At 30.9% G+C, this 12,875-nt stretch overlaps 1 protein-coding gene across 1 annotated transcript; it reads left to right on the plus strand.

Moving 5' to 3' along the window:
• The first annotated feature begins 309 nt into the window (after positions 1 to 309).
• On the plus strand, positions 310 to 10,026 carry LOC139522889 (uncharacterized). Its single transcript, XM_071316521.1, has 9 exons — positions 310 to 488; positions 863 to 1,137; positions 1,853 to 1,974; positions 2,565 to 2,903; positions 3,244 to 3,357; positions 5,248 to 5,485; positions 6,452 to 6,641; positions 7,337 to 7,479; positions 8,714 to 10,026. The coding sequence occupies exons 1-9, from the start codon at positions 338 to 340 to the stop codon at positions 9,071 to 9,073; spliced, it is 1,932 nt and encodes a 643-aa protein (XP_071172622.1). The 5' UTR covers positions 310 to 337; the 3' UTR covers positions 9,074 to 10,026.
• Positions 10,027 to 12,875: the final 2,849 nt, after the last annotated feature.

Genomic DNA, 12,875 nt, shown 5'->3' on the forward strand with positions numbered 1-12,875 from the left:
GTTAATGAGTAAGGCAAGGTGTACATGTTTTGTAACAGCATTCAAAAGTGGCCTGGTGATTTTTATCTAATAAAAAAACAGTGGGAGTGTTGTTCTAGTCCCCTGCTTTGCACATGCATGAGAAAATCTATCCAGTCAATTTTTCGAAAATCAGCAGGTTCAATCAGAAATCCTTGTCCTTGTGCATTCACTTAACTGTCAGTGACTTGGAGTTGTAACTAAGAGGTGGAGTTTAAATCACAATGCCATATTATGTTACAAACATGTTTTATAATGACAAAAATATCTTTAACTTATGACAACATAAAAATGAAAATGAATACTGATTAAATAAAACATGTTCTTATTCTCTTTTAGGATCAATGAGCATACTTGCAAGTATGAGTTCAAGTACCTGATAGGTACATCTTCAGTGTGTCTCTCAGCCTTTCTACTGGTTCTTGGAATCCCCAAATCAACGTACTATAGTATTCAGAAAAAGTTTTATGGTAAATATATAATTGCATCACACAACTTAAATTGAGTATGCTTTCATTTTTCTGATTGCTAGCAGTTATATATTTAAGCCCACTTTTGCTATTTCATCCATTCTAGGAACACCTCTGTTTTACTAAGACAGAATCTTGTAGATTCAAACTTCTATTAAAGAAGTAATGAAAAAAAAATCCAAGCTGTCAACATAACAACAGTTTCAGAATTATAAACCCAAATTGTTTTAACAACATTAACCTTTTAAGTAATACACACAGGTATTTTATCTGGTAAAAAAAAATGTTATGTATGAACATGTTTGAAGTTTCTTGTGTCTGATTGTAGCTACATGAGTAATATAATTCTTATTGTCCATTCCATTCAATTATAGATGGATCAGTTGTCATCAATAAAATTGGTAATCGTCTTGGTAGAATGAAAGCTTCTAGCCAAAGTGCAATGACATGGTTGCAAATGTATGCAATCCAGTTTGGTGAGAAATTACCCAACCAGGAGAAAATACACCTACCACCATGTGTGACAAAAAAGTCAATTTACAGTGAGATGGTTGAATACCAACATGACAAAGGGGAACCAGAAGTTATTTCCATGTCACATTTTATGTTACTCTGGAGAACATGTTTGTGTCATATTGCCATCCCTAAGGTAACAAATCCATTTGGCCTAAAATAACATATCCCCAATCCCAACCGACCCTGCAAAAGCGGTCCTACTCATAAAATTTTATTGTCCAAACTTAGTCAAATATTATTTTATTCATTTCTGATTTTCATGCTTACCAGATTAACCGGCATGGTTCCAGCTTTTAGGAAAAAATAAAATTATTTCCCTACCTACCTACCCACACCTTGCTTGGCAGGGTCGGCATTGGGGAAATAAACAGTATATTAATTTAGGCATAAATTAATGACCTGAATCATTATTTGTATATAATTCTTATAAAACTTGCAAATTAGGGAATACATCGACATTAAAAAAAAAATGAAGTTATAAGTTTTAAAAGGCGAAATTGTTTATTGAAGTGATAACTTAGGAAAGAAAGTATGAATTAGAATTCACAATCAACTACATTTTTATGTTGATATACAAACAAAATCATAACAGAATTAACATCCCATCAACGACATCATTTAACCCTGTGCGTCAGCACTAATTTTGATGATAAACTTGTTATATTTAAATAATAAGAAATTTTATATTCTTGGATCATATATTTAAAACTACAACATATCAAGGTTCAGAAAAAAGAAATTGCCTTTGAACTGTAAATAAAGTTTTTTTTATGTTTCCATGTGATAGATGCAGACACTGTAGAGCCTTCAATAGTGAGCTTATTTACAGAGTTGATTTTTTTTTTCAGGTATCAAGATTTTCCAAATGCAATAAATGCATCAAAATAAAAACTAAACTTTCCTCAACTAGAAGCAAGACAAAAAAGCAAGAACTACAAAGAAGGAGAGAAAAACACTTAAAACAACAAAAGTTAGTGTTGTAGACTTTTCATAATTTCTTAATAATAATAAAATTTTCTCTTGAAATGTTTTAGTTATTTCAGAGATAAGATGGTTCATTCTCTTTGTACATTCATGATTTATACATCATGTACATAAACTTGTTTTGTAAATATATAAACAAACTTATTTCTCCGGTCAAATGTTTAAATCAATTTTGAAACTGGCTTCGATATAACAAGGCACTTAACCCTGGCTTTAATTTTATTCATAACATAACTGGAATGATGTAGATTTAAAATCACTACTTTCCAAATGTGAAAATAAGTTGATAATTGTCAAGAAACTTGTTGCTTTGAAATTTTTTTTTTATATATTACAATTTAATTGAACTTCAAAGTACATTGTATGTTTAATATATTGATATATATTTTTTTTTTTTTTTTTAATACGATTACACAATATTTTTTGCTATTATCAATTGAATTACTTTAACTTGTTATAAAAAATGTGAACATTTACATATGAATGTCAATTACTTAAATAGATTTTATCAAAATCAATCAATTATGATTACAATTACCCCATCCCTTCTTCATTTCCTTTTATTTATTTTTTCAGCATGGAAAGAAGGAAATATTACAAGCATATTCAGAAAGCCAAAGAACAACCGGGAAAATATTTATCTGTTATTATTGACTCAATGGACCAAAGCAAAACTCAGCTTCCACACTTCCTGTATAAATCAAAGTTTACAGGTAATATGTGGAAGCTGAGGGTCCACTTAATTGGGGTTTTGCTTCATGGAATAAGTACATATGGATTTTTTGACTTGTTTGAATATCCTCACTCAGCAAATCTCACAATCTCAACATTGATAAACATATTGGCAGGTTTGGAAGACATCCCACCTGTCCTTTACCTGCAAATGGACAATTGTTACAGGGAAAATAAGAACAGGTTATTTACTTTTATTTAACTCTATGACCATTGATTGAAAGAATGTTACGAAATAACCAAATTTAAGGAAACATATACATAAAAAATGCTGAAATTTGTGCTTTGTGAATTAAATTTATGAAATCTTCAATGAAATTTATCAATTTAAAGTTTGAAAATATGATATGTCATTGTAAAAGCACTGTTTAAAATACAAAAATGCTCAATAAAAAAATGTAACTTGTATTTTTAAGTTAAAAGAGATGAAGAACCTATCGGAAGATATTTTGTTGAGTTCAAATACTGTTCGATGTAGAAATTTATTTCTTATGTTTATTGATATCAAATATATGTATTACAGATTTGTCTTTGGATTCCTATCATTGTTAGTGGAGCTGGGTGTATTTAAAAAAGTGAAAGTATCATTCCTTATGGTAGGACATACACATGAAGACGTTGACCAGGTATTTTCAAGGTACGTAATATATAGCATAATGTTAAAATTTCCTTTTTGCTATCCTTGACCAGAAAAAGGTGTACATGAAAATTCTGGAGATGGAATCAGTAGTGGTCTTAGTAAGGTATTATGCCGAAACCAGTTTGTATTGCCCATGATTAAAATAGAAGAATCGAGTTCCTAGGATATTTCATCACTTGTTTATCAAAAAAAGAGGAGAGTAAATTATAATTCCAAAATATTTTCCTAGGGCTTAAACATTAACCCCAGTCTTCACACTTAACCACAAGTCCTACATCCATGATGTTAAAATGCTGTCTGGCAGGTGAAATTATCCTCTACAAGCCAACATTATCCAACTAAAAATTTGGTAAAATTGAGCTTCCGCTTGTGGATTGAAATGTTTCTCGTGAAAACTGTCACCCTAAATAAACTACTTCTTAGGGTCATGTCTGCATAAATTATTTGCACCTTACATCAATAAAAATGTTTTTTCCTTAGGGTTTCTATGTATAAATTGACTGTCTGTGACAACCATTCCGAATTTTTGATCTGCATCAAATTAAATAAATTGGGGTAAAATTGTTGATCAGCTCAAGATCTATCTGCCCAGAAATTTTCAGACGAATCGGACAACCTGGTGTTGGGTTGCTGCCCCTGAATTGGTTTTTTTACGGACATTTTGCAGTTTTTGGTTATTTTCTTGAATACTATTAATAGATCTAGAGATAAACTGTAAACATCAATAATGTTCAGCAAAGTAAGACCTAAAAATAAGTCAACATGACCAAAATGTCAGTCAACCCCTTAAGGAGTTATTGCCCTTTATAGTAAAATTTTATCAACTTTTCGTCATTTTTTGTAACTTGAACAAAAATCTTCTTCTCTGAAACTACATGGCTAAATTTAACCAAACTTTGCCACAATTAACATTGTGGTATATAGTTTAAAAAATGTGTTCGCCTACCAAACAAAATGGCTGACATGGCTAAAATTAGAACATAGTGGTAAAATGCAGTTTTTGATTTATATCTTTGAAACTAAGACATTTAGGGCAAATTTTTCAAGATTTAAATGTCCATAAGAATAAGATCTATCCCCTCACAAATTTTCAGATGAATCTGACAACTTGTTGTTGGGTTGCTGCCCTAAAATTGGTAATTTTAAGGAAATTTTGCAGTTTTTGGTTCTTATTTTGAATACTTTTAAAGATAGAGATAAGCTGTAAACAGCAATAATGTTCAGCAAAGTAAGATCTACAAATAAGTCAGCATGTTCAAAATTGTTAGAGGACCCCTTAAGGAGTTATTGCCCTTTATAGTCAATATTGAACAACTGTTCGTCATTTTTGTAACTTGTACAAAAATCTTCTTTTCTAAAACTATGGGCCAAATTTAACCAATCTTGGCCATAATCATTACTAGGGTATCTATTTAAAAAAAAGTGTTTAATGACCCCACCTACCAACCAAGATGACTGACATCAGTAAATACAGTAACAAGTGAGCGACACAGGCTCTTGAGAGACTCTAGTTAAGATTAGAATATGAAAAGTAAATAAAGGCACTACAGACACCAAGTGATGGCAATAACTCACACAAACCTTTAAGGCTAAGGTCAGATAACACAAATGTTAACTGTTTTACACATGTCTGTCATTCTGTCCATCTGTTTTATGAATACTTTGACATATTTTTCTGAGCAACTGAATAATAAGCTTTTCTAAAATTTGATATCGTTTATATGAGTGAGCTAGACCGTAATGCTTTTTTCAGATTGACCAAACAGCAACTTCCTGTTTAACGAACACTAACAATTTCTACACATGACCAAAAAGAAAGTAAAATATGTTCTGATGTATGGTTGCTGTTTTTCTTCATGCTACAATTCTGTCTTAATTTAATTGCAGATTTTCTTCCTGGCTGGCAAGACAAGCAGTTCTGACATTGCCCAAACTTATGAGAGCTTTTGAATTTTGTACCACTCCAAATCCAGTGTCTGTTCAAACATCAAAAGTGTGGGATATAGCTGGCTGGATAACTCAGTATCTGAACAAAATGTGTAACCATTCGTACCCCCACATATTTAAGATAATCAAGAAAGATGAGAAAACAAGACTGTTTTACAAAAAATGGTCAACTGACAAGGTATAATTAAATACTTTCAAATACTAAAAAATTATGTAATAAATGAATTAGTTATTTATTTTGTTCGAATGTAATGATTTGATTTAAAGTACTTGGAATTCATCAGTGTAGAATCTTTTGCTGTTTGTCAACCACAGCATTTTCATTTCAACATGTATCTTTAGTGATGGAGGATCCAAGACTTGAAAAGGGGTGCCCACTACTTTTTTTTATCCTGTAAGCAGTAAGGGGAATAAATGGGGGCATCCCGTACAAACTTTGTATAACACTATTTATGAACTTTTAGAAAATACACTTTCATCCTTTTATTTATTTGGACCAACATATGTGAAAGATCTGTAATACTTAAAAATATTCTGTCAAGACAGAATGCCTTAAATTTCAGGAAACCTGGAGCACTTTTAAAGATGTATTATTATTATGTATTTGAAGCTTTGTGGATGTCCATTGGTAGTTTTACTGTAAAAATTTAGTTTATTTGACAATGCATAGTGAAGACAGGTAAACATATTTGCGGCAGTAAAATCACCAAATAACGTTTGCAAAACTTCAAGTTCAATACAGTTAATATCTCTATTCTAATGCAAAAAAATACATAATTCAATTTAAGTAATTCTTTCAATAAAAAGTTTTAAATTAAAAAAATTCTATTTCCCCTACAGTACTTATTGTCATCGGTATGGTTCAGGCATCAAACGTAAAAAACATTCTTTCTTTTTTGCTTCTTGGCCACTTCAGAATTTAATAGAATTTGATGAAAAGAAGGTATTAAGGGGCATCATTTTTTTTTGTTTTTTTTGGCTTATAATTGTAGAAGTTACATGTCAATACATTCAGTAATTTAAAAATGTCTGCTTCCTTATATTATGCTTACTGTCATCCAATCAGAACCCTTGATACACAAATTGCCTTATAATGATTTACATACTGTAACAAATGGGGTTAAAAATGTCAAATATATTTCAGACTTGGCAAGAACCAGAGGAGCAGCTTTTACTTGGTGTTCCAACAGACTCTCCAAAAATAATAATTCCTGACTACAACAAAATAGACCTGACCAAGCTAAAAAAAGATATCACTGGTTCATTTTCATTTTTCAAGAGAGAGGAAGATAAAAAGTGGTGGAATGATTTTTTCACAGATCTTTCTAGTAATGGTCAGTACTAATTTAAGTTTATTTGATTAATTAACAACAAAAAAAATGATTTCTTTATTAATATTCATAATTTTGAAAAATCCTACAGACAAAATAATTTTGGAATATAAACTTGTCATTAGGGCCAAATTGTATGATGTATTCCTTCAATACTACTGTTTGCTCTCCCAAAAAATAAGTGGCAGGTATTTATATTTATACTGTGGATTTTTCCTTGTGCAAATACAGTGGTTAAACGAAACTATCTGCCAAAAAAAGTATCATGTAGCAGAGATTTTAAGATTGAAAACATGTGCTACAACACAACTCAGTATTATTAAGCCTTAATGATATATAAATAAATTTTTCCATGTTAGATTGTTAATATCAGTTGATGTCAGCTACCTTTAGAATTTTATAAATTTTCGATTTTACTGTAATTTTTCTTTTTCATTTATAAAAGGGGGGATTTTTCAGTTTGCGACAATAATTGAAAAATGCTTTCAGCAATTATCAATAATTGTTGGTGAATTGTTTATATCTGTTGATGTCATCTCCCTTTTGATTTTCATAAATTTCAAATTTGACATTGATAAGTAAAAGAACTTTGTTGTTTGAAAATGTGAGGGTGTATCAATATGCTAATGGCGCAGCTGTTTATTCTATTTTAAACATGTAAAGAAAGAATACATATATTTTTTTTTTTGGGGTCACAGAATCTCCCGAAGAAGCAGTGTGGCCGATAAGTGATTTAATTGAGAAAGCCAAGGAACGGGATATGAAAGAAACTTCTGACACTACACAGTTGAGTGACTCAGAGTTGAGTGATGTGTCAGATGAAGATGAACCAATTCCTCAGGTAATTCCTTTTGTATACTAGTATACAAAATTTTAAATTTATAAACTTTTACCAATATTTATAAGAAGACATACGTGACAAGGAGACAAATCTGTATCTAAGACACAATGTAGTATAAAGTATTAAAGCAATTATAGGTTACAGTACTATCTTCAATGGTTAGTCTTTGTTCACATGGAGCCACAAGCTATAAATTTTTAAGACCAGTGTAAAACTATACAAACAGGAAACCCAACAGTCTAATTTACATACAAAAGGAGGAACCAAAAAAACATCTACTCAAACTACCGAAACAAATTTTTACAAGAAATGGAAAGACTCACTAATGAAAAATATTTAATTTAAACAAGAATAATGCGAACATATGTTCTTTTTTCTTCAATAACAAAAAAATGCATTTCAGGAAGTATGCTAGAACAGATAAGGCCTGGTCAGTTACAAACTATATTTGGTTTATATTAAACCTCCTCTCTTCCACAAACAAATGTATTCTTTAACATAGATTTAAACAACAATAATGCTTATCAGGCAATACGTTGATATAATTGGTGGTTTTGAAGAGGACTTATGGAAGTCGTTTTAGGGGTTGTTTATTTTTCCATAGACAACATTGATTGAACTTCTTTTTGTAACCAAAGTAAACAATGTATATATTCATGCACCAGGCCAATACAATGACACGAATACACAATAGAGGTGACAAGTGTGTAAAAATTAATTCTTTATCTCTTCTGTTTAGAATTTAAAAAATGAAATACATTTTAAAGAAATTCATTTAAGGAATGACTGTAATATTTTTTCTGTCTATTCGAAATAACATAAAAAAATTGGTGCACACTGAATAACGCGCGTAGCGGGTTATTTAACAGTGTGCACCACATTTTTTTATGTTATTTCGAATAGACAGAAAAATATTACAGTTATTTCTTATAATTTAATTCTAAATTCCATTTTAAACCGTAGAAAACCATGAAAAAACGTTGATGACGTCACGGTCACATGACTAAATTATGTCTATGGGATCATAACAAAATAACATCAGCCAATCAGAAGACGCGTTACATTCAAAATTAAATTATTTATATATAAACTAGACCAATTCAGACTTTAAAGTTGTTGGCGATTGAATAGGTTGAGTTTATACACTAATAAATTCCCTTGAAAAGGCTTTTAGTCCTATAATAATTTTATTCTAAATTTATGGAAGTTTATAATGTTCTAAATTTTGTTTTAGCTTGTTGTTGGAAAAAAGAAATCTGGTAGCCAAGGAGATAACAGTACAATTACTGTAAGTGTTGGGGAGATGGTCCTTTTAAACTTAGAGGAATATGAAAAGGAGTGGCCTCAAGTTGCCCAAGTCATCAATTTTGATGAGGAGACCTGCATGATCCATTGGTTCAGAGGATCCAAAACCAAACCATGGAAGCCATGTAGTAGAGCGATACAAGGGAAAAAAGGAAAACGGGAAGCCTGGACACAGACCATCAATATAACAGAAATCATAAGGAACAGTTTTTGTTTAACAAAGGGGGGTTTCTTACCTAAAAATGTCAAAGAGTTTTGTAAAAGTCATGAACTTCAAGCCAAGATTTAAGAATTATCAATGCTTAATATTATAATTTAATATGCATATTTACTTTTAGACCAAAACAAAAAATTTGGAAAAACAGTTATTTTAAATTTTGGAAGTTTATCAATATTATCAAAAAATAAATACTTGCAAATAACATGAACATTAACTTTAGAAACCATCATACCTTATAAAATAATTTTAGAGTAAGCTTATATATTATGTGTCCTGCATTTTACCTTCCCAATTGTTTAAGGAGACGAGTTCTTGTCTGTTGAAGATCAATTGGTTGCCTTAAGTTGTTTATACCTTTCGGTTGGGTAGCTGTCCCCAATTTCCATTCCTATTTGATTATTCTTGAATTAAAATATTGTAGCACAAAACTTTAAATTAACTCATATCATATTTATTTCAATAATTTTCTTACCATGTTTTGAAAACAATCTTTTCTATATCAGTCAATGTGGGGAGACAAATTGTTTTTGTCAGGTTCACCCGCTTATTTTCCAAATGATTATCTCCTATATAAATATGGAAAAACTATGAATTTTATACTGTTAGTAGTACAATGCAAATATGTAGGCAATACTGACCCATTCATTTTTGGAATTTCCCACTTCATATTTATATAACGTTTAACTCATTTAAAAACCAAATTTGATGTCCCGTTTTTTGTCAGATATCATTTTCAACATGGAAAAACAGCAAAACTTCCTGCTTTTTTTATTTTAATTTGCATTTGTCATTCTGATTTACAAGAGTATGAGTGCAATCAATTTTTTAATAAGAATTAATTGCTAACATGGTTTGATGATGCAAAAAAACAGGTCTTTTGTATGATGATATCAGGTTGGTAGGCATGAAAAATCAAAAATCTGACAGTTAGACAATATACTTATAGTGTCTTGAAATATGAAATTTATTTGTATGAGGCTTAGAAACGGGAAAATGCGAGGTTCTACCAAGCATTTTCCCGTTTCGTGCCGAACACAAATAAATTTCATATTTCAAGACACTATACGTATATTGTTTTTATACTGAAACGATAAAATAATAAAAAAATAATAAAAATATGAAACAAATATTATTAAAAAAAAGTATTTGGAATTTCCCCCTTGGGGTACCATTTTGGGGTATTTCCCTATGAGCGTAGTCTAGGCGGTAAGCATTGACAATTTACGGAATTAGAAAGGGAAAATGAATTTAATTGATAGCATTTAATAAACATGGTATATAAATTACCAATTTGAAGACATAACAGGTTTAAATTCATAAAAGTTTGACCATTGTTACTACACGTTGTCATGGTTGTGACGTGACGTTGTAAGTAGGCGGGGCTTATAGGTGAGTTGAGGTCATTGACGTATAAAGCTAACAGCTAACGTTTATACGTATAGCTTTATCTGTATAGTAAAATAGCTGATTGCAGTATAATATGAAGTACAAAATGCATTTAATATTAAATTTCTGTAAGGGATTTCATCTAGGTGAAGTTTTTAAAAATTTAAAAAAACCTTTTTTGTCCATTACTTCACTAGTGTTAAAAATACTAAAATGAATTTTCCTATGCCCAAACAAGGATGTTACTGGTAGAGGGGCATTAGATTTTTGGACTGCGTAAGCCTGTCTTTTCCCTTTCATGGTTACACCTTTTTGGGCAAGGTAGTTTTAGAGAAAGTTGAATTTCAATCAACTGCAAAATTAGTACACAATTTGAGCTTGATAAGTCTTTCTAATCTTTATAATCCCTATAGAAAACGATAATGAGAGTGGGGTATCTGTGTACTATGAACAGATTATACAGATTATACTTAATATGCTACATGTTAATGAATGTATTGTTTAATCCTAAAATATATGTTGGTAAATTCCTATTCTTGGCATAAATGAATTGCCTGCTGGAATGATGTTCATATATTTAAATGAAAGCTTTATTATGTAGATGTATATTATGTTAAGAACAGTGTTAAGGGGAGAAAAATTTAGGTAATTTTTATTAGATTAAAATTGTTATACTTGTAAATCTTGATATAACTAGTAAACAACATGTGCTTCATGTTTATGCACAATATTTAGCCTGTGTATTATTGTCATCATTTTCATATAATTATTGAGAGAAAAAAATATGTTATAAAACTACAACTGCATATGGTTTATTTGTTGGCTATTATCATGTTCCAAGAAAAACTTCACATAGAGAATGTCAACAATAAAGATTTGACTACATCATCAAGCATGAATCATTAAAAATACAACCGTAACACTTTTTGAACAAAGATCTAGCAAGTAAATTAGGTAGATGTGGAAAATTCCAATAAGACAACACAGCAAAGTAGAGGACTAAGTACAAACTTACATTTTAGTACACAAAAGAAAGGGCTAGTAAATCAGGAATATGTTCAAATCCCAATGAGTCTAGAATGCAAACTCTTAACTTTTAAATGTGCATCATTATCACTGTAGTACAAATAACTGGCAAGTGATTACAAGGAAATCAGGGATATGTGGTAAATTCAAATGAGACAACATAGCAAAGCTTTTAAATTTTTAAAAGAACAACAATTAAGTTTATTTAACAAAAACCTGGCAAATAAATCAACTTATCTGGATATATGTGTTACCAGTTTAGAAAATTCAAAATGGACAACAAGAAGGGCTTCTAATTGCAAATCAAGTACAACCACGTGCTTTAACAGGATTTGTTTCAACATTTTCTGATTTTGTAGTTGTTATTTGAGTTCTACACAGTATTTATTACCATTCTCACTTCTGTGAATTTGCTGACATCTCCTAATTAAATCTATAAGGAGCACAATATATGTTGTCTTCAATGGCTCTATGCGAAACAATATGTAACTTTACCCTGGTCTGTGCGCAGCACAGGATTTATAGTCTTTAATGAGTCTGCAGCGCACAGGATTTATAATCTTGACTTGGTCTGTGCGGCGCACAGGATTTATTATCTTCATTTGGTCTGTGCGCCGCACAGGATTTATAATCTTCACTTGGTCTGTGCACCGCACAGGATTTATAATTTTGACTTGGTCTGTGCGGCACACAGGATTTACAGTTTTCACTTGGTCTGTGCGCCGCACAGGATTTATAGTTTTAACAGGTCTGTGCGCTGCACAGGATTTATAATCTTCATCAGGTCTGTGCACCGCACAGGATTTTTTGTCTTCACTTAGTCTGTGCGCCACACAGGATTTTTAGTCTTCACTTGGTCTGTGCGCTGCACAGGATTTTGTTTTCAACAGGATTTATAATCTTCACTTGCTCTGTGCACTGCACAGGATTTATAATCCTTACTTGGTATGTGTGGTGCAAAGGATTTATATTTACCAATAGGTCTGTGCTGGATGGGATTTTTTTCCATGATGTGATATTTAATTGGTTGTCTATTGTTTCCATGGTTACAAGTTCTGACATGTAAATATCCATGAAATCCATGATTTAGTTAAATTCCATATTAAATAATTACTCCAAATTTAAATAATACAGTGTTTAATACAATTTGACCTATTATAGTGATAGGAAATTGACCACAAATGTTAATACTGTGATGCCGCAAAATAAATAAGTATTTGTTAATTAACCCCATGGTGGTAGCGCAGATAAATGACCAACAAGCGTGTTAACATGTTCTTGAGAAACTGAGCCGGTATCTTTATAACAGTACACCATATTAAAGAACCAAGTTCAGGTTTAGCTGATTTTTTTTTTGTAGTTTCAGTAGAGCAGATTATTAAAAGTTGTCAAATATGATGAACAAATTGTGTAAAATTGTCTTAAAAGGATGGTAATTGGTAATATATTTTGTCAATCA

This window comes from Mytilus edulis, chromosome 5 (genome assembly GCF_963676685.1).
Source record: "Mytilus edulis chromosome 5, xbMytEdul2.2, whole genome shotgun sequence".
NCBI lineage: Eukaryota > Metazoa > Mollusca > Bivalvia > Mytilida > Mytilidae > Mytilus > Mytilus edulis.